Genomic DNA, 22,574 nt, shown 5'->3' with positions numbered 1-22,574 from the left:
CACATTTCCAAACAAATGCAATGAGTACAAAAGTATTAAATGCACAAGTGCAGTCTTGCAACAATCACAAAATGGTTTTACACATACCAGTCATGAGAGGAGGTAAAGTGATGGTGGGTGGGTGCTGGCTACAGGTGCCTGGCGGCTGTTTTGCGCACTGCTGCGCTTCTACGATCTCTTCTATCTACTTTATGCATTCTGCTGGTTACTTGAGCATGCAAGTGAAGCTGAAAACCAGGAATCTAGGATACAGCGATACGCTATTAGTGCACAGCTCACCACGCTCGTGAGTATACTACAGTGCCAACCTGTCACTACCTGCTTGAGCAAATAATACAGCCTGTACAGAAGCAGCATTGTGTGCACTGCTTGCCTGCTCCCCCCTCCCTGTGAAAAAAGTACACTGTGTGACTCCTGCTCTATTTCTCCCTTTTGCCTCCATCATTCCTGGACTGGCAGCTAGTGTTTACATTCTGGCTGCTAAACTAATGGATTAGGTTACCAGGCTGCTGGGTGGAGACAAGGAGAACAGAGCTGGGACAAGGTCCTCCAGCACCCAAGGCTGAGACACCAAAGTGCGCCCCCCCATCCCTGCCACCCCAGCCGTCACACACTGATTGCTATTAGACTAAGAAGCCACAGGGCCCACAACCTCCCCAACACCTTAATATCTAGTTATCTGGCTTGCAGTCACTACCATGTATCCCTTTTTCTTATTTCTTTCTGCTTCAAACACAATTAGGAATGACAGCTGAATGAATTGTGCGCCCCTCCTACACTGCGCCCTGAGGCTGGAGCCTCTCCAGCCTATGCCTCGGCCCGGCCCTGAAGGAGAATATAGTAAATGGCCGCAGCACACATTCCATCCCTGACTGACCCTTCCAGCACTTTATCACTCACATTCTATAACTTCAGAGAGCAGCGGCTGTTCTGAGTGACGGAGGGAGGGCGAGGCTGAGCCACACACTTTACCTGGCTCAGCTGGCTGCTGCAGTGCTGTGTGACACGCTGGACAGAGAAAGGCTGGGGGAGAACACAGGATGACCCAGCGAAAGTGTCCAGCAGCCCCTGGAGTCTCTCACCACTAGTGATGGGAATTCCGGCTCTTCTTGGAGAATCGGCTCTTCTGAATCGGCTCCCATTAAAGAGCCGGCTCTTACGGCTCTCAATCGGCTCTTCATTAAATATCACTAGACGCCACTCAGAATCGGAGTAAAAGCCCCGCCCCCATCTCCATGACAACTCCAGGCTGCTTCTCTCGCTCGGGCAATTCCTCCTGCTACTGCTCTGCTCTGCCCCATACACTCCTACAAGCTGCACGAGGAGGACTACATCTCCCAGCATGCCTTAGCGCCCTTTATTACACAGCAAACCAGAGCTGTGTGGGGCGGCTGAGGCATCGGCTCTTTTGAAACTGAGAACCGGCTCTTGTCGTTCGCAGTAAAGAGCCGGCTCTTAGAGCCGGCTCGTTCGCGAACGACCCATCACTACTCACCACATGGTGTTCAGGCTCAGCATTAGTTCCCTGCATAGATGCTTCTTCCCAGACTTCTCCTTCATTGCCTCGGATGATGCGCGTTGGGGGGGGGGGGGGCTGGATCGGCTGTCTCTCTCCTCATTTGTTGGAGAGAGATGCCACTCCAAAAAGGCTATAGATGATTGGATGGAAGAGGAGAGGGACAGAGAGAGGAGGACTCCAGGCTGGCTCAGCCGCTACCCGGACATTTCAAAAAACCGGCCGGATGCCCCAGCCAGGTCAGAAAAAGAGGACCTGTCCGGGAAAAAGAGGACGCCTGGTCACCCTACCTTAATCTCTAGTTATCTGGCTTGCAGTCACTGCCATGTATCTCCTTTTCTTATTTCTCTCTGCTTCAAACATAATAGAGGAATGATAGCTGAGTGAGTTGTGTGCACCCTCCTACACTTCGCCAGGGGCGTGACAATAGGGGGTGCAGAGGTAGCCACCACATCGGGGCCCTTGGGCCAGAGGGGCCCCGAAGGGCCCTCCCTCAACTAAAGTACTAGCTCTCTATTGGCCCTGTGCTCATAATAATCACTTCTATAGATACTTTGAATAGTGGTAATCATTAACAAACTGTTCCCCATCCCCTTCTTGCACCTCTGACGCTGTAGTACCACTGGCAAGTTTTGGTGCGCCGTATCAATTATGTATAGAGCGCTTGGGGTGCCCCATTGTACAACTTACATTGGGGCCCAGAGCTCATTAGCTACGCCACTGCACTGCGCCCTGAGGCTGGAGCCTCTCTCGCCTCTGCCTGGCCCTGGGTAAGCCATATAAACTGTTGCAGACACTGTGAAATTGTTAGGCTCCTTTCAGATGGGCGACTAAACTGCGCATTTGCTGAGCAGTTCAATCTCCTGTCTGTCGCTCGCCAGTGCAATTCGGGTACAATTTAAATGCAGCGGAATTGCAGCGGTTGTAACACCACGCGTGTCAAGCTTTGACAGGCAATGGGGTTACTGGGCGGCGGAGGAATGTGACATGTCGAGTCTGAGCGTGGCCGGGCCGTGGAGGGCCGCCTGTACAACGCCTGTATCTAGCACTAAAAAGAGCTCGGCCCGAGCAAGAGAGCAGCTGACAGGTGGTGACTTCACTGACTTCACCGCTTGTCAGCTGCCCGTGTGAAAGGGCCTTTATTCTAATCTTGAAGTTCTGAAGTCCCAGGTTTGAATCCTGGCCAGGACTGTCTCTATGTGGAGTTGTATATTATCCTCTTGTTTCTATGGAGTCTTCTGGGCGCTCTGTTTACTCCCACAACCCAAAAACATACTGGTAGACTTGATATCTTTTGCCAAGTTGGCTTTAAACTGTGGTGGAGACACAAGATTGTGAGCCCCTCTGAGGAACATTTTAATGATACAAATTGTTCTACTGCCTCTGACACAGATGACCTGGGTTCGAATCTCAGCTCTTCCTGTTCAGGAAGCCAGCACCTATTTAGTAAGGAGTCCTTGGGCTAGACACCCTAAAACTCCTACTGCCTATTGAGCATGACCCTAGTAGCTGTAGCTCAAGTGCTTTGAGTCCGGCAGGAGAAAAGCGCAATATAAATGTTATGAGTCTATGAAAGGTGAATCAACTTGTGATATCGGGGCGTTATAGATGCATACAGTGGCTTGCTAAAGTATTTGGCCCCCTTGAAGTTTTCCACATTTTGTCATATTACTGCCACAAACATGCATCAATTTTATTGGAATTCCACGTGAAAGACCAACACAAAGTGGTGTACACATGAGAAGTGGAACGGAAATCATACATGATTCCAAACATTTTTTTACCACCAGGGAAGCTACATTGGAGATGAAGCCCTAGAACACCAGGGAAGCCATATGGGGGAGGTAGGGAGAAAGCACGCTAGAGAACTGTATAGAGGACGGTGGGGGCCTCTAGACACCAGGAACGTGTATAGAGGAAAGAGGACCAGTGGACACCAAGGAACTGTATAGGAGTTGGAGGGGGGCCATTAGACGCCTGGGAACTTTATAAGGGAGAAAGGTGGCCAGTAGACATTGAGGTTGGCCCGCGACTAGGACCCAGTGTACAATTTCGGCCCATTTCCTATTTGAGTTTGACAGTTTAGGCTTAAAGAGACCCTGTAGCAACGGGGACCCCATAACACCAGCGCAGAGTGGAGCTGCAGCGTGGACACAGGACGGCTGACAGGGGCTGGAGGAACCCCCAGGTAAGTGGATTTTTTTATTTATTTATGAAGTCCTCAGATGTGTCCTTTTAAGAAGGATTACACTCTAAGCTATATTTTCCTACTTTTGATTAGCCATACCGTTATCATATTATCTTTTGTGCACAGGTATTTTTGTCCATTTATAACTAACAAGTTCCCTAAGTACAGTTTCTCTGCTCTGAAAACGGAAAATTGTATACTTACCTGCCGGTAATTTTCCTTTCCTTTCGATGTCCATGGCAGCATTACTACGGGTTAGTCCCGCCCCCTAACCCCTACAGGACTTGTAACTATAAATTCTAAGACCTGCCCCTTAGCAAGTGCTTTCTTTTGTAGTCCTACCTTCTCTGACTGCTCCTAACCGGGTGGGCGCTCCGTATGCTGCCATGGACATCGAAAGGAAAATTACCGGCAGGTAAGTATACAATTTTCCGTTTTCCTTTCGTTTCCATGGCAGCATTACTACGGGGATTGAGTAGATAAAAATAAAGGGAGGGACAAATTCTGCTTTCAGACTCAAATTTAATTCAGGTTAGTACTCAGCATAAAACAGAGAAATTATTTAAATGAGTTATGTCACTCACAAATGAAACAATAACATAATTCATGCTATGACATGGTAGCCTTTACTGCAGAAAGGACCTCTTTGCCAAACTGCATTGTAGACAACGCTGCTGGGTCAACCTTGTAATGCTCTATAAAGGTATTTACTGATACCCAGTTTGCCGCTTTGCAGATCATCTCAGGCGACACCTTAGCCCAGGCTGCCCAAGATGACGCAATGGATCGTGTGGAGTGGGCTGAAACTTCGTCCGGTGGTGTTTTATTCACCATTTTGTATGCCATCTTAATTGTTCTTACTAGCCACGTAGCTATTGTTTTAGTCGTGGCTGCTTCTCCCTTCCTATATCCCATCGGGATTATAAATAATCTTCTAGTTTTCCTAATGTCTTTTGTACGATCTATATACGTTTTTAGTATACGTGGGACACTAAGTGTCTGAGGCGTTTCCAGTGTGGTATCCTCGAAAGCAGGGAGACTCCACTCCTGACTAAAGTGATATCTAGTTGCCACCTTCGGAATAAATTGGTCGACTGGCCTCAGAGCTACCCTATCTGCAAAAAACTGAGTGTGGGGTGCTTCGCAGCTTAAAGCCTGTAGCTCTGAAATTCTTCTGGCTGATGTTATTGCCGTCAAAAATACTGTTTTCAACGTAAGGTTGACTAGATTGCAGTCCGCTAATGGCTCGAATGGTTCACCTGCTACGGGGTAAGTCCCATTGCGGGTACCAACTTCTCCTAGGCGGTCTTAGTTTGGTTATTGCCTGCATGAATTGGACCACCAGCGGCTCCAGTGCTCATTTCTTGTGCGTTAGCGCCGTAATTGTTGACACCTGTGTTTTAAGGGTGCTAAGGCTGAGGCCTAAATCGACTCCTCTCTGTAGGAATTCTAATACAGCATAAACCTGAAGGGAACTCAGTTGGATTCCTTTCTGCTCCAGAAATGATAGAAACCGATTCCATGTTCTATGGTATGTGAGATTTGTTGAGGCTTTTCTGGCCTTCAGTAAGGTTTCCACTACATCTGGTGCACAACCTAGCGCTGCGAGCCTGTTCCTTTCAGTCTCCACGCCGCTAAATTCAGTAGCTGAGGATATGGGTGTAGAATTCCATTCTGCTCCAGAAGATCCCTCTGGCAGGGTAAGGGAAACGGAGGTGCTGTTGCCAGTTTCTGCAATAGTGGGTACCATGGCCTGCGCGGCCAATGGGGGAGGACAACTATTATCACTCCTCTCGCCTGCTGTATCTTCTTGAGAACCCTGTGAATTAGTGGTACTGGGGGAAAGATATATGCCAGTTCGAACTCCCATGGTATTGATAGGGCGTCCCAACCCGCCGCCTGCGGGTACCTGAACCTCGAAAAGAAACGAGGACACTTGTTGTTCTTGGGTGTTGCCATCAAATCTATGTGAGGTCTCCCCCACTTCTTGCAGATCATCTGGAATATCTGCAGGTTCAGGCTCCATTCCTTGCTGTCCACCCAGCCTCGACTGAGTGAGTCCGCGACAGAGTTCTTCGCTCCCGGAATGTGTACTGCTCGAAGGTATATTAGATTTGCTTGTGCCCAGTTCATAATTGGCTCTACCTCTGGTAGAAGGGACCGACTGTGCGTCCCCCTCTGATTTTGTAGGTACGCCACTGCCGTGGAGTTGTCCATCTTCAGTAATACTCCCTTGTTCAAGATCTTCGGGGCGAAGCGTCTGAGCGCTCTGAAGGCTGCACGCATCTCCAATATATTGGACTGTTGCTTTATCTCCTCGGGGCTCCATTTGCCCTGGGCATAAACTTGACCCATATGCGCACCCCAGCCCCATTGGCTTGCGTCTGTTGTTATGACAACTGGGTCTTCCCAACATAACCTGTGGTGTCTGAGGAGGTTCCCTCTGTCTCTCCACCAGTTCAACCCTTCCTTCATCCTGGGAAGAACTCTGATGTTCTGCTGATAATCTGTGCCATTCCATTGCTCTAAGAAAGCGTTTTGGAAAATGCGCATTCTCCATTTTGCCCATCTCACCATCGGAATAGCAGCTGCGAGGGTACCTATCACAGCCAGACATTCCCTTGCTGTTAAGGATGCGTTCTTTTGCACCATCGAGACTTTTGTTATAATCGTCTCCACCTTTTCTGCCGGCAGTCTGATCGCGTTGTTGACTGTATCTATCTCTGCCCCCAGAAATATCAACCTTTGCGTTGGCTGTAGCTTGCTTTTCTCCCAGTTCACTATCCAACCGTATCTCTGGAGAGTCTGTAGGAGTATCCTTTTGTTCTTTAGTAAAGCTTCCTGCGATTCTGCTACCAGTAGCATGTCGTCCAGATAATGATGCAGATGTAATTGTTGTTTCCGAAACAATGCTACCACTGTGACCAGGATTTTCGTGAATGTCCTGGGAGCAGTACAGATGCCAAAGGGCAACACCTGGAATTGGTAATGAACATCCCCTACAGCGAACCTCAGATATCTCTGAAACGCCTTGTGAATCGGCACGTGCAAGTATGCATCGGCTAGGTCCACTGATAGTAGCCAATCGTTCAGTTGGATGGTAGGGGTTATTGTTTGTAACGATTCCATCTTGAACTTGTCTTCTATGATGAATTCGTTTAAAAAACGTAGATCGAGGACAGGCCTTAACTGGCCCGATTTTTTTGTTACAAAAAATAACGGGGAGTACAGACCTGTGAATCTTTCCATAGTTTCCACTTCTATAATGGCATTCTTCAGACGTAGTTCCTGTATGTATTTGTCCAGGATCTCTACTTTCTGTTGTGATTTCGGGATTGTTGTGGGTATGAAGTGTGCTGACGGGGGAGGTTCTCTGAACCTCCAGGAGTGTCCCCACCGTAGCGTATTTATGACCCAGGGGTCTCTTATTTCTTCCGCCCAAACCTTCACATATTTCTGGAGGCGTCCCCCCACCGCCTCCAGATGGGCGGGCGTCTCCTCAGAAGGTCTTAGCGGGCTGTGATCCCCCGTTGGAACCTCGCTGTTTGTTGAACCTCGATAGACTCGCTTGAGTTCCCTGCCATCCTCTCCGAAAGGACTGGTTGGGCCTGGTTGCTCGATAATCTTTCGTCTTATTTTGGTAGGGTCTTCTTTCCCCCATTCTTGGTCTCCTTTGTCTTCTGTCCTGAGGGAGCAATCCAGACCTACCACCTGTCACCCTGGATATGGCCGTGTCCATTTTTGAGCCAAAGAGGTTTGTACCGTCGTAAGGAATTTTACACCATGAAGTTTTAGAATTGACATCTGCGGACCATGGCCTAAGCCACAGGGCCCGTTTCGCCGTAACAGTATTTAGAATGGCCCTTGTAGCGCACCTTATAATATCTATCGCTGCCTCGCTTATGAAGTCGGACGCTAGCCGAAACTCCTCCAGGGCTAGCAGTAGGGTCTTAGGATCCACATTAGCCTGGATTGCTCCCTCAAGGTTATCCGTCCATGCTTTCAGCGCTCGGGATACTGAGGTGAGAGCTATAGCAGGTTTGGAGGCTGCTCCCATGGCACAGTATGCCCTTCTCAGGTCTGCATCAACCTTCCTCTCTAGCGGTTCTTTGAAAGACACCGCATCTTCTAGGGGAAGTGTTACGTGTTTAGCTAGGTGTAACACTGAGGCGTCCACTGTGGGAGGTGTGTCTAGCTGTGATATTATTTCGCCTTCCAATGGATATAGTTTTGACAGGCGATTATTCATGACCACCTTCCTTTCTGGCTTGGACCACTCGTCCTGGATAAGCTCCGTGATTTCTTCCATTACCGGGAAGGTAAGTGGCTTCTTCTTAAGATGTGGAAAAAAACCTTTGTTTTTTAGCCACAGGTTCTTCCGTATCTTCCCACTGGATGGCCTCCCGTACAGATCTTACAAATGATGTCACCAGGGAGAAGTCAAATCCTACTGCTAGGTCATCTTCCTCCTCCTGCTGTTCTAAATCCGAGAAATTAGCAGGTTCGTCTCTTCGCGGAGCTGCTGTAGATGATGTCGCTTGCTCCGCCAATGATTGCTGCGCTATTTCCCTTACTAAGGAAGTTAGGTCCTGCTCAGGCTCCTCTTCCATAGGTATAGAATAAAAACAGTCTGTGCCGACTAATTTCCCTGGCATAGTCTTTTGGCCACATGCCCAACATGTCTTGTCTTTACTAGTGTGTGTATGGCTCTGTGACCCCCTGTGGGATTGAGACTTGCTTGACCTCGAGGAAGATCTAGGTTTAGATGTGGAGGGGTTAGCTTCGCCTTGTGACAGGCTGAAAGAAAGAAGAACAGAAACCCTCTGTTACAGTCTAAAAACAAAAGACAGCCTCATGGTATAGCTAACTGATAGCAAAAAAACAAAACCGTGCCCTACCTAGAGTTTTGCTGGTCTGTTTGCTGGGCAGCCAGGGGAGTATCCCTATCCTCCATTGCGGCAGTATAGCCTGTATATCAACAGCAGAAAAGAAAAAATATATAATGCCTGCACTGGTGCGATATCTCTGCCATTTTGAACAACAGCTTCAGATTATACCTTGTGGTTGCGCAGTCTGATCCTGCACCGCCAAGAGACAGAGCCCCCCAAATGTAGCACGAACCTGCAACACAAGCAATAGTGCGTAGTTTATTAGTAAAGACTCTAGCTGATCCTGTCCCATTCCAGCGACTCGGCAGAGACATACCTTGCTTCCTCCTGAGGCTAAGTGAACTGCTTTCTCCTCTGTAGCTCTCCACGTTATGCCAGCGTTGGGCTGCGGTCGGCAGTACCGACTCTTCAACTGTTCCGCCTCCAAGCGGAAGTCCTCCAACGACATCACCTCCGGCGCTTCCTGCGTTCCAGAGCGGAACGCCAGAGGGAACTCCCTGCTGCCCAATCAAAGATCGCGCTGCTTTACAGCGCCTAATGCGGGAGAGAGAGAGAGAGAGGCCCCCAGAAAGACCAGCAGAAAGATGGGGCACCAGAGGCCTAAGGGCTCATTTCCACTAGGGCGAATCCGCATGCGGGCACTGCATGCGGATTCGCATAGCTAATGTTAGTGGATGGGGCTGTTTCCACCTGTGCGGCGTGCGGGAGCGATTTGGCAGCGGGCCAAATCTGCACGGCGGGACCCACAGTTTTCGTCTGCGTCGGGAATCCGTGCGAATCGCCGCTAATGTATTTAATAGTAAAAACGCATGCGTTTGGTACATGCGTTTTTACCCGCGATTTCGCGTGCGATTTCGCACCCTTCCCAATGTTATTTGGTCCTGGCAGTGTCATGGTTAATTTCGCATGGCACCCTGCCATGCGAAGAAATCGCACGCGAAATCGCGGGTAAAACGCATGCGGAAACGCACCCGCATGCGTTTTTACAAGCGTCGGAATGCCGGCGAAATCGCGTCGCACTAGTGGAAACGGGCCCTAAGTCTGTTTAAGACCAAACGGCGGGGCTTCACACCGAGGCAAGTGTGGCCGGCTGTCAAGACAACAGCAGGTAGGGCAAAAACAATAATAGGGGAAAAAAAAAAAGAAACAAAGAAAAAAACGATTCAAGCTGCACTGCTACAGCCTGACAGTCCTGTAGGGAGGACGGAAAAAAAAAGCACTTGCTAAGGGGCAGGTCTTAGAATTTATAGTTACAAGTCCTGTAGGGGTTAGGGGGCGGGACTAACCCGTAGTAATGCTGCCATGGAAACGAAAGGAAAGCTGCCATTGCATTTTACCGCATAGCTGCTGTATTTATCTATTATAATGTATCCAGTGGCCACTTCTCAGCTCTTTCTGCTTCTACAATGAGTGAAGCTTAGTGTCAGTGTGCTGCTGGCTGTATACTAATTGTAGCAGACAAAGGAATGTAAAAAAAAAGATAATGTTATCACCACTTTGGATGATGTGGCCAGAAGCTGTCCACTGAAGAAATAAAGTGCCGTGTTTAACTGTTTGAATGCTGTTCTGCCAACTTTTTTTCAGTGCCAGTATGTTTTATGCTGTAAATAATCTTTTAGAGCAAAGAAGAAATGCTGAGTTTCATACTACTTTAACTCTTCAAAACCTGTGTGTCTGTCCTTACAGGAAGCTACTTGGCAGCATCCCACAAGGGAATATGACACTTCCCCTATCAGAGCCGCTAGGCTTCCCAAGATAGAATTACCGGGATCATTACAACGCAGAGCTATAAAGGGTAAGGTAGCAAGCATACCTGCATAGTATACAGCTAAAAAGAAGGGGGTGGAGCTGGGAAGACGTAGAATGCAGAGTCTGTCCTTATGTTATGCAAGGTGTCAGGGCCGGCCCGTTCATGAGGCGGGGTGAAACATTTGCCTCAGGCGGCACATCTGGGGGGGCAGCACTGTCTGTGGGTGGGGGGCCGCCCGCTGAGCTGGAGAAGTAGCGGGCAGAAAGGTGGTATTGGGCCTAGCGGTGGGGAGGGGGGTCGGACCCACCCCCCTCCCTTGCCTGGGTCCCCCGATCTGTGCTCCCCTCCAGCTATAAATAGTTAAGTACCAGCGGCAGCGTATAGATTAAGAGGCAACGGGCGGGGATCACTCACCTTTTCCGCAACGCCGCCCACTTACTGGGCGGCGTTGCAGGAAGTGGCGTCAGTGGAGCACTCGCTGGAACGCGGAAAAGGTGAGTGATCCCCGCCCGTTGCCTCTTAATCTATACGCTGCCGCTGGGACTTAACTATTTACAGCTGGAGGGGAGCGCAGATCGGGGGACCCAGGCGAGGGAGGGGGGGGGGGGGGTGGCGATTTTTTTAAATTTTGCCTCAGGCGGCAAAAAGTCTAGGGTCGGCCCTGCAAGGTGTATGGTGCTACTCACATGGTTATAGCTGGCACAACCTTAGGTAACTACCATTCGCACACAAGGGGAAACTTGTGTCTTAGATTACAGCAGCAGTAAAAGGTATGTGAACCCTTTGGAATTATACGGATTTCTGCACAAGGGTTCTGCGAGTCTTCTGGCGTCTTCTCTTCACTTCCTGTCCCGTCCTGAGAGAAAGCAAAGTTCAAACAGTAAAGTGCGCTCTACTGTTTGAACTTTCTGCTTGTAACACGATGGGACAGGAAGTGAAGCGAAGATGGAGAAGTACGCTGGAAGAAATGAGATTGTGATGTCCCAGGGTTTGCGCCGGCAGACAGGTAATGTATTGCGGCTGGCCAGGGGAGCAGGGGCGGCGAGCATGCCGAAATCGATTCAAAATCTGTTTGCAGTGTATGGGCAACCATTAGATCCCTCTCTGATCAGATTCGATCAGAGAGAGGTCTATCTGTTGGTCGATCTGATGGCAATCGACCAGTGTATGGCTGCCTTTAGAGGCAGAGGATCAGCAGGACAAAAGCTCCCAACTGGCTCTCTTTTGGAGGGACTGTCCCTCTTTGGGAGCCCTGTCCCTCTTTCCTCCTAATTTGTCCCTCTTTCAGGACTTTGCCCCTCTTTCTATGTAAATACATATTTTTTTTTCTACAAAAAAATGTGTTCGACTCTAAACTTTATTACCATCCTTTAAATTGATATATTACTAATTTTAAAATGTTAATATAAAGGAAAATGAACCAGGATACAAAGGACCAGTGTGGTTTAAATTATAAAACAATTTTTCTTATGAATAGTCCCTTCTTTCTCATCTCAAAAAGTTGGGAGATATGAGCAGGACAGCTAGGCAACCTGAGACTTCTTTCGTCTCACGTACACTTTAAGGGAAAGACAATACTTCCGATCACCACATAGACATTCTGACCAGTATTCAAAACTCAGGAACTGTTTCCAAATTGTCACTTTTTTCATAAGCCTCATAGTATGCAGTTATTATGGTCACCACTAGGTGGCGCCATGGTTTTACAGTTTACAGGCAGCTGTGGCCTTATGTTTGGGGTGAGATTTTTGCCATTCCCTTCTCACATGTCCTCCACAGAATTGGCTGACATTGTGCTGGATTACATAATGGAGGGGGCTGCTGCAGTGGCCAGGGCCATAGCTCTCCCCAGCCAGACACCTGTTACATAGATGTCCGGTAAGCTAAGAGCCACAGCACCTCGAAGACATGTGAAATGTTACTTGTTCCACCATATGTCATTTAAGGGCAGTCTGCAGCTTTTTCTGCCTATTTCCAACGGACCCGAATCTGAGCTGAATCTGCTGAACAGGGAAGTTTCTAGGCTAAATAGCACCCAGGGCGAGGGTGTAAAAATTGCGCCCCCCTCCCCCACCCCCGTGGACTTGCAAACCCTTACTCTATAGGGGCAGTCACACAGCAACAGGTCACAAGTACATCTGCCTACTTACTAGTGACCAGCCGCTTATCCAGGAGGAAGCAGGAAAACACACAGGTGAAGAGAGCCTGAAAAGCTGACTCCTCCATGGGGGCTGCGCACTCACAGCCTGCAGTACCGCTACAAGACATCAGGTGTCATCATGCGGTGGTGACGAGTTGATGACTTGATGTCGGACGCAGGCAGCCCAGGAAGAGTCAAGGAAGGTGATTGCGCTGGTAGTCTTTCTTCTTCCATTTGGCTGAACCGCGCGTCACCAGCTCCCTAGCGGTTATGTCCTTCTGCCTGCTCCTCTCTTGTTCTACTTGCCGGTCTGCGCCCAGGGCGGTCTCCCTGCCCAAGAAACGGCTCTGCTGCCGAATCTGCATATCTATGGAGTGGCTTGCCGTCCAGATCGCACTACGGCAAAAGGCTTTCCCAGCCCCCCTTGTCTCCATTGATCCAGCACTGCGCCCCCCCAACCTCTTCAACAAGGACTTGTCCCGTCCGTGAACGAGTGCGTCCACACTGCACAGGCGCAGGTTTAGCTTTTTCTGCTGAGTGACTCCATGCTACTGCGCAGGCATTCGTCCGTGCTCATTCATGGGCGGGATCGTGGATGCAAAGTTCCAGAGGCTCCCAGCACTGGATCGGTGGTCTGGAGGGAGACGTGAGAGGAAGGACTAAGGCAGGTTAAACTTCCTAAATACATACTGGGAGCATTTCTGTATGTTTTCCTTCTGTCCCGTGCAAGAGTTCAGGTCCACTTTAAGTTTACTTTGCCTATTGAATGCAGGAAAATGTTTTTTGTAAATGGCAACGTTTCTATGACTGAAGAGCTCTCACCAGTAAATTAAATTATTTTGTTATACCGCAAGGTTATGCCGGCTTTATCCCCCAGAGTCACTGCAGCATGGGCTCCAGATTTTCAGTGTCTGTCAATGCTTGTATGGACGAGTTTGACCGCCACCAGGTAAAGTTTTTTTCATTCACCACTTTTATAATTTTTTTAAAAAATGCTGTATTTTATTTGTAGTTTAGGCTTGAGAGGGTTTCTCTGTCTTTTAAATCAACCACATTGCCTCCCATAATGCACTGTGACAGAATGATATTGCTTATCCTGCAGGTCATATGCTCATATCATCACATTCTGCTTAAAGAGAGTCTGAAGCAAGAATAAATCTCGCTTCAGACCTCATAGATAGCAGGGGCCTGTGTGCCCCTGCTAAAACGCCGCTATCCCGCGGCTTAACGGGGGATCCCCCAAATCCCCTCCGTGCAGCGGGGGAGCGCTTCCGCATCGGGGCAGGGCTAATCGCCACAGCCCTGCCTCCCGCGCGTCTATCAGACGCGTACCTCCGCCACTCCCCCGCCCCTCTCAGTCTTCCTTCACTGAGAGGGGCGGGGGAGAGGCGGCGATGCGCGTCTGATAGACGCGCTGAGAGGCAGGGCTGCAGCCGTTAGCCCTGCCTCCAGGAAGAGCAAAATTTACGACCAAGTTGGTCCTTGATTTTGCAGGGGGGGGTGTTAGGGGTGAAGGGACCCCCGTTTAGCCACGGGATAGCAGCATTTTAGCAGGGGCACACATGCCCCTGCTAACTATGAGCTCTGAAGCGAGATTTATTCTCGCTTCAGAGTCTCTTTAAAGGGAACCTGAACCAAGTAAAATTATTTAAAATAAACGCATGCTGTACCTGTAAATGAATATTACATACTTACCTCGCCGTCAGTTCCTCTCAGAATCTTACCCTTTTCTTCTAACAATGATCCCTTCCAGTTCTGACAAGATTTTGTCAAAGCTGAAATATATCAGTTGCTATTATTTATAACTGAAAGGACAACAGAAGAACAAGGTAATGTTCATGTTTCTCTATGGCTCAGGTGGGCAATATTACAGTTTAACAGTCTGCTGACCAGGAAGCTGCCATGTGGTTTATGGCCATTTTCAGAATTAAGGACAGAGAATTCCATCACAGTGGACAAACAGGATGCAGGAGAGGAGAAAGAGATTGATGAAAAGACTTCACAGGAGGTAAGTATGACGTGTGTATGTTTATTTTGACTTTTAATTTTCAGTTTAGGTTTGCTCATACTCGCACTGGTCTAAACTCAATCTAGGGGGCGATAACGACCACAGTGGCCAAGAATCGGACGTAAGACCAGCGTGTGTACAGCGGTCACATGAGGATCAGTAAGGATCCGACACCCCAGCACTGCACAACGCCATTGTACTCACTGCTTCATCATCCCCCGGAAGCTGATCTGTCGCACAATGTCGTTGACGTCAGCCTTCCGCCCCCTCCATAGCGACAGACCCGTCGTCAGCCTGAGGCTGACAGGGGTTTATGGGAAATCTGTGCTATGAAGGCACACACAGGATCCTGCTCCCGCTATATACAAATAAAGTTTTGCCAGAAGTTCCATTTGACGTTTCGTTTAGACTGCAAATAGCGTCCTCAGGAAATAAATGAATTTCCTGAAGGTGGTGAAGGTACACACGCACTACAAAAGGCAATGATGTGTCCGCCGGACTCTCCTGCTGGGCGGTCCTTTCGCTGACAGTAGCACGTGTGTACACGCTGTCGGCGGACTGATAAGGCTGTTTCTGAATGATCCGCTCAGTACACACGCACTACTGTCGGCTAAAAGACAGCCCAGTGGAAGGGTCCGGCGGACCCATCGTTGCCTTTTGTAGTGCATTTGTACGCACCTATAAGAACCAGGGACTGTGAGGCCCGTGCTGGGACAGGCCCAGGGCGGAACACGCACTTCCTGTTATCTTATCTGCTTATTTTTACTTTCTCAATGACTCAGACTTACAAGTAATTAACCAGTGAGAGGTTATGAGGTCACCCACAACAAGCGTCTCACCAACACTGACAAGTATTGTGTGTGTGACCTGTGTTCAGTAAGCCCAATCACCCGGACTCCAAAAATCAGTGCTCACACTCGTTCCATAGGAACTCTGCTGTACTGAAAATAACGTCATGAATCAAATTGTGGAGTCATCATCTTGCTGTATTTAGTGTGTGCCTGAGCTGCTATACACAGTATAGAAGCACATGAACATCATGTACCAATCGCACCAGTATGTGATTTCTTTGTTCACGATCCAGCAATTAAAAATATTTTCCCACCCAATTTCTTTCCTCGCACTTCGCAAACACAATTGCACCGTACACCCGTTCCCTGTTCAATGTTGTTTCTCCCCCACAGACTCCTGGATATTGACGGAGTGGTGAACAAGCGATTCTCAACTGGGCATGCACATGCTCCAAGGAAATGCTTCTGCACATCTTCTCTTTCTTTATACTGGGCATGCACAGTTCAGAACTCGCACATGCCCAGTTCAGATTTGCTCGTGCACAGGCACTACCACCAGTTTACTCCAACATTTTATTACCCCTCCCCCCCCCCCCCCCCCAAAAAAAAAAGCTAGCACTCGAAATTACATCTCTTATGTCTCTTACAAAACTTTACGTGCAGGTTTTTGTAGGTTAAAGCGGAATTGAAAGACTAACTACAGCAAGTAACATCTTATCTAAAGTTTAGATAGTTTACACAGCAAATCTAGCTGCAAACAGCTTCAACAGTATATGGTTATTTGTTTCCTGTGATCTGAGAGCAGCCATATTTTGCTTGTGATCATTACACACAGGCAAGCTGCTCTGTATCTCCAGCCCTCAGCCTGTGAAAACTCCACTCCCCTCTCCTCTGCCTCTGAAATCTCTAGCTAGTAACCTTCTCCTCCTCCTGCCCAGACTGAGCTCCCATAAGCCCTTGCTACTAAGGCTGAGAGTGCCAAGGCTCTCTGGAGAAGCTGTGGGCGAGGCTTGTTTAGTTTATAGGGAATTAGAGTATTAAAACAAATCAAAAAAAGTTTTTGGCTTGAGGAATTATCTATAAACTATATGAAAGGAACACAATTACTCAATGAGTAAAAATTTATCTTGGATCCACTTTAAGCCTATCGTTCCCCCCCCCCTACCCCCCCTGGTTAGCGCTGCAGACAGATGGGACGGTAACTAAGTGCATTAGTACTGAGCATGCCATAGTACAAACGACACACATGACCAGTAATAGGGTCTGCTTGTGTCTCTTTTTCGGAGGGGCAGTCCCTCTTTTCCAATCAAATTTGCATTAAAGGCCCTCTAATTAAAGTCGTCAACCTTGGTGGTCTCAGAGTAAAGTTGCTTTTACATGACTCGATTTTCTGCCAAGCAGCACTGCTGCCAGAAAAGGAACGTGGCCACGATGTTAAGGAGGGTCCTGGCAAGCAGTGGCAGGAGCGAGGACCGCTGACTACCCCGCCCACCAGCTGAATCTACAGAGCGCAGGAAGCAAGCTGCACTGCATCTAGATAAGCACACCTGACTCACAAAATAGTTACTCCGCCCACCGCGTTGCATCTATAAACTGCTTATAGCCACTTCACAATCTGACAGCTGAGCTGTAAGAATTTGCCTAGTTGTGCTTTAATATTATATTCTGCACGTATAATTATGATCCAACTTCTTTAAGTCGGTCACCAGGAACCCTGTTGTTTTGTTTCATGTAATAATAATATGTCAGTATTATAAACCGGTGCTAAAATCAGCCATGCCAGTGCATTTGTTGCCCCGTTGATTGAGGCCTCATTTTAATCACACTTACTGAGCAGTACGCTAACCCTTTAAATACAGCCTATTAACAATGACATCTCAGTGAGTGAAGCAGGGAGGGGCTGCGGTTATGGAAATTAACTCACCCAAAGTAATCTGGTGTCTGCGCCTCTGTTTTCTTAAAATAGAAAGCAATAGAAAAAAAAAGAGTATTTGTTTTGGTGAGCGGTAAAGGAATAAAACTTCTGACCGCTTTTATGTCCGTCTGTGATCCTATTGGAGAGGTTTTGCCGCATCCTGTCTGAAGCATGGAACAGGAAATTTGAGGACACTTTCAGAAGAAAGAGGAAATGTCATCTTTGCCAGCTGTCACCAAAACAGGAGAATTACAGGTAGTCTCCAGTTTTCAAATGGTCAACATGCACTGAGTGACCCACCGTTACGAACACAACGTGGGTGTGATGATGTCACCTCTGCCGCTCTGGGGAGCGTAGAGAGCTTCCAAGAGTGGCGCGGGACATTGTCACATGTGAGAGTTGGTTCTGGTGGCACAAGGAAGAATGTTAATAGCGGCAGGATGGGGGACAGGAGAAGGCGGAGATGGACAGTAGTGGGAGAGAAGGCGGCAAAGAGGGGAGATAGGAAGACAGAAGGTAAAGAGGGAGCTAAGGGTGACAGGAGAAGGCAGAGGCCCGGGGGGGGGGGGGGGGGGGGGGGGGACACAAGAGGATGCACAGAGAGGGCATGAAAGTACAGGGGGCAAAGGGGGACAGTAAAGGGACACTGGAGTCACAGGTTCAATGGTGGCACAGAGGGGAACACTGGTGTGGTGTCCATACATCTGGCCTGTAGATGTCACTCTCCTACTTTGTTACTGCATAAAATTATCAATACTGTTGTGGATCGTTAGTTCCTGTTCTGCCCTGCCGAGAGACATGGGCCATATGCAATTCACTATTTCTCCTGAGTTTTTTCCTAGGTGATATTTTCACACCTTGCCATTAACTACTTGAAGACCGCCTCACGCCAATGGGCATGAACGCGGCGGCAGCCCCAGGACCGCCTAACGCCAATTGGCGTCAAGCCCTGGGGCTGCAGCTTCACAGGGAACGGCCGCGCGCATGCGCGATCGTTCCCTGCCTTCCGTGAGTAGCCTGCTAGCCGCCGATCGCGGCTAGCAGGCTGTTTGTAAACGAAAGGGGAAAGAAATCCCCTGTTTACAAGCGTACAGCGCTGCCGGGGGCCGCAGTGCTGTACGAGATCGGTGATCCCCGGCCTCTGATTGGCTAGGGAGCGCCGTCCTCTCATCCTCTGAGACATCCTTGGATCACTGTCCTGTTCCAATTCAGACACCGGAGGGGAGAGGGGGAGGGAGGGAGAGCCACAGAGGCTGATCACTGCAGCAGTTTTTCCTTTTTTTTTCCTTCAGACACCTCTGGCAGCCTGTCCCCTTAGGGACAAAAAAGGAGGCGAGTCCGATCGCTGGGCTCTATAGCTGGGCTGTGCAGGAGGCTGAAAAGCCTGCACAGCCCAGCACTGCACAAAAAGGCTGGTCGTTAGGGGGGTTTAGCACTGTGGTCATCAAGTGGTTAAACTGCCTTTTAAGCCACCAGCAAGCAAGAAAATACTCAAAATATTTTTCATAGTACTTTTTTACCTACTTTTTGGTACTTTTTATTTATTATAAAATGCTGAAAAGTTATTTTAAAAGAAGTTGAAAAATTATCTCCTAGGAGAAGAGTTAGGTGAGAAAGTGAATTGCATATGGGCCCCATGGAGAGAAGACACTTATTGTAGAGAGTTGGTGAATCCTAGTCAATGTGGGACATAGTACAGCCGAACCATAAGCTGGAAAAGTGTAACACTCCCAAAGGCAAAAAAATGCTCAATGCTTTTACTGACTGTAGCGAAGAGGTTAAAGCATCCCTGAACCTCATCCTGAAATCTATTGAAAATCGGTATATAGTGTGTGGACCAGCAACAGATCCCACTCCCTTCAGATTCCTTTAGTGCATGGCCATCTTAAAGTGAATGGGAACCGCATTTAAAAATTCCGTCTCCTCTCTCGGTGCCCTCTATCCTGTGCTGGCTTCCCTCCCCCCCCCCCCCCCCCCGTTTCAATCCCCCACCAAAGGGGTATTTGGAAGTCTTCGGGAGCCGTGTCCTCCCGAAGACGTGCAGCTCCATACTGCACAGGCGTGAGCGTGCAAGAGAGCGTGCTTGTGCAGGCGCAGTACAGGGCCGCCCTTCTTCAGGAGCACTCGGGCTCCCTGAAGACTTCTGAGGAACCTTCGGCCGGGTAAAGCAGTATTTAACTAATTTAGTCAAATACTGCTACCGGGCGAGCCAGCACTGGAACAACGGGACCAGGAGAGGAGCGGGAAGGCTCTATAGGACCCAGAGCCTTCCCTCTCCTTGGGTAAGTATCTGTCTCATTTTTCTAAATGCGGTTCCCATTTACTTTAAAAGGGGCACTATGGCACAAAATTGTAAAATATGTACAAACATACAAATAAGAAGTAAGTTTTTTTCTAGAGTAGCGTGAGTCATAAATTACTTTTCTCCTATGTTGCTGTCACTTACAATAGGTAGTAGAAATCTGACAGAAGCAACAGGTTTTGGACTAGTCCATCTCTTCATAGGGGAATTGGCAGCAGTGATCTCTGCTAGGAGACTGTGAGATGGCGAAATTGCTGCCTAATTAGCTTGTACGGTGCTGCGATCCACAGCAGCGCTGTACTGGGGACAGCCATGTGACACGGCTGTCCCCTCCAGAGGCTCGGGGGTGGTCCGCTGTCATAGGCTGAAAACTATGACATACGATCACTGTGATTGGCTTGCGGGGGGATTACTAAAATAATAAAAAAATAAATAGGAAAAATAATATAAAAATAAGCAAACAAATATTTATATATAAAAAACAAACAAACATTGGATTAGTTTTCAGACTCCACCAGCAGAGCTATGTTGTTGGGGAGAAAAGGGGGGTGGGGGGGGGGGTGGGGGGAAGAATCACTTGTGTGCTGTGTTGTGCGGCCCTGCAGCGAGGCCTTAAAAGCTGCAGTGGCCAATTTATTGAAAAATGGCCTGGTGTTTAGGGGGTTTAACACTGTGGTCCTCAAGAGGTTAAAGGACCACTATCACTACAATTTAAAATACATGAAAACATAAATAAAAGTACATTTTTCTCCAGAGTAATACGCCATAAATGACCTTTCTCCTGTATTGCTGTCACTTACAGTAGGTTGTAGAAATCTGACAGATGCGACAGGTTTTGGACTAGCTCATTTCTTTGTAGGGGATTCTCAGGGTTTTATTTATTTTCAAAAGCACTTCATGAACAGCATTTGCTCAGTACTCAGTCCAACTGCCAGAATCATGTGCATAGTGGAGGGGTGGGGGTGACCTGCATCTTTGTATAGATGCTTTCCAGGGAGGGCTTTTGTAAGGAATATATGAAATACTGAGAATCCCCCTGGAAGAGATGCAATAGTTAAAAACCTGTGAATTCTGTCACATTTTTTCCAATTACTGTAAGTGACAGCAACATAGGAGAAAAGTAATGTATAGCTCATTTAACTCTGGAAGAAACATACTTATTTGTATGTGTTTACATGTACCGGTATTTTAAATTTTACAATTACTTGCAATAGTGGTCCTTTAAAGAGAAACTCCGACCAAGAATTGAACTTTATCCCAATCAGTAGCTGATACCCCCTTTTACATGAGAAATCTATTCCTTTTCACAAACAGACCATGAGGGGGCGCTGTATGGCTGATATTGTGGTGAAACCCCCTCCCACAAAAAATTCTGAGTACTTACTCTTGGCAGTTTCCTGTCTGTGAACCTTGCTGCATTGTGGGAAATGGCTGTTTACAGCTGTTTCCAACTGCCAAAAAAAACAGGGCTGTGGAGTCGGTACAAAAATCTTCCGACTCCAACTCCGACTCCTTAGTTTATTAACCCTCTGGGCGATACAATTATATCGCCCAAGAGGTGGCGCAGCACTATTTTTTAATTTTTTAAATCATGTAGCGAGCCCAGGGCTCGCTACATGATAGCCGCAGCGCAGCGGCATCCCCCCACCCACTCCGATCGCCTTCGGCGATCAGAGTAAGCAGGAAATCCCGTTCAGAACGGGATTTCCTGCTGGGCTTCCCTGGTCGCCATGGCGACGGGGCGGGATGACGTCACCGACGTCATGACGTCATAGGGAGTTCCGATCCACCCCTCAGCGCTGCCTGCACTGATTGGCCAGGCTGCGCAAGGGGTTGGGGAGGGGGGGGGCTGCGCGGAACGGCGGGGTAGCGGCGGATCGGCGGCGAGCGGCGGCGATCGGAAGTTACACGCAGCTAGCAAAGTGCTAGCTGCGTGTAACAAAAAAAAAATTATGCAAATCGGCCCAGCGGGGCCTGGAGAAATCCTCCTGCGCGACATACCCCGAGCTCAGCTCGGGATTATCGCTCAGGAGGTTAAACCACGACTCCGACTCCAACTCGACTCCGGGTACCCAAAATGGCCCCGACTCCGACTCCTTAGTCTAATACTTAACAGGGCTGTGGAATTTGTACAAAAATCACCCGACTCCTGAATCCGACTCCTCAGTTTATGAAATCAACGACTCTGACTCCAACTCCGACTCCGGGTGCCCAAAATTGCCCCGACTCCGACTCCTCGACTCCGACTCCACAGCCCTGAAAAAAACATGCAGCTGCTACATCATCTGCCAACAGTAAAAATGTCACCATGTAATAAATGTCAGAATGTAAATCAGGGATTTAAAAGATTTTACAATGGGCAAACACTGACTAAATCATTTACACATAATTATTGTAAAAATGAAGCACTTTTTTTATTACATTATTTTCACTGGAGTTCTCTTTAAGGTGGGATGAAGCCTTTTATCTTGGCACAGAACAGTACCTGGCAAGAAAAGATTACATGGGGGACTGGGGAGTAGCAGCACAGAGCATAGCCGAGGCCTAATTTGATCCAGTCGGAATGTTTACTCCTTTACTTGTGAATCATTTCCTAGGTGGGACCGCCTTAGTCACTGCGGGCGTCTGTGAGCCAGCCCTCCTGTGCTCTCTATAAATACAGCTATTATTAATACTTAGACTACAACCTATACATCCCAGCAGCAATAAACCTCTCCAGCTATTCGGTAATACTAGGCCAGGAGTCTGCAGGCATTACTGTACAACTTCATTTACTTTTAAAGAACTGCACAGTAATGCTTAGAGCTGAAAATAAATGTTCATGTCATCTGTTGTCAATCCAACGGCTAGAGGCAGCTAACTCATACGTAGCCGGTTCCTGTACTAAATTATATAGGGAGTACTCTATTTTCTAGGAACATTTGTATAATGCAAAGTATACAGCATTATAAAACAATAAATCCCAACTTAAAACAAACTTTGATATTTGCATGCCACATGTATAATTTTGGTCCTCCTTACGCCCCATAGAACGTCGTAAGGGTGCCTACCAAAAGAGGTCACATCCTATGGAGA

General features: G+C 48.2%; 1 protein-coding gene across 2 annotated transcripts in view; it reads left to right on the top strand.

Annotated features, from left to right (window-relative positions):
• Positions 1-22,574, top strand: part of CIMIP2A (ciliary microtubule inner protein 2A) — a 56,509-nt gene that overhangs the window by 22,887 nt on the left and 11,048 nt on the right. Inside the window, exons 4-6 of one of the 2 annotated variants that reach the window (XM_068248715.1) lie at positions 10,280-10,388; positions 13,338-13,432; positions 14,341-14,468. In XM_068248715.1, coding sequence (XP_068104816.1) covers positions 10,280-10,388; positions 13,338-13,432; positions 14,341-14,361 — 225 coding nt within the window. In that variant the 3' untranslated portion in view covers positions 14,362-14,468. Of the gene's footprint in view, positions 1-10,279; positions 10,389-13,337; positions 13,433-14,340; positions 14,469-22,574 lie in introns of those variants that run through there. The other variant, XM_068248714.1, reaches the window with a different exon arrangement.

This window comes from Hyperolius riggenbachi, chromosome 8 (assembly GCF_040937935.1).
Source record: "Hyperolius riggenbachi isolate aHypRig1 chromosome 8, aHypRig1.pri, whole genome shotgun sequence".
NCBI lineage: Eukaryota > Metazoa > Chordata > Amphibia > Anura > Hyperoliidae > Hyperolius > Hyperolius riggenbachi.
Note: the sequence above shows the minus strand (reverse complement) of the source record. Positions and strands in the feature narration are given on the sequence as shown.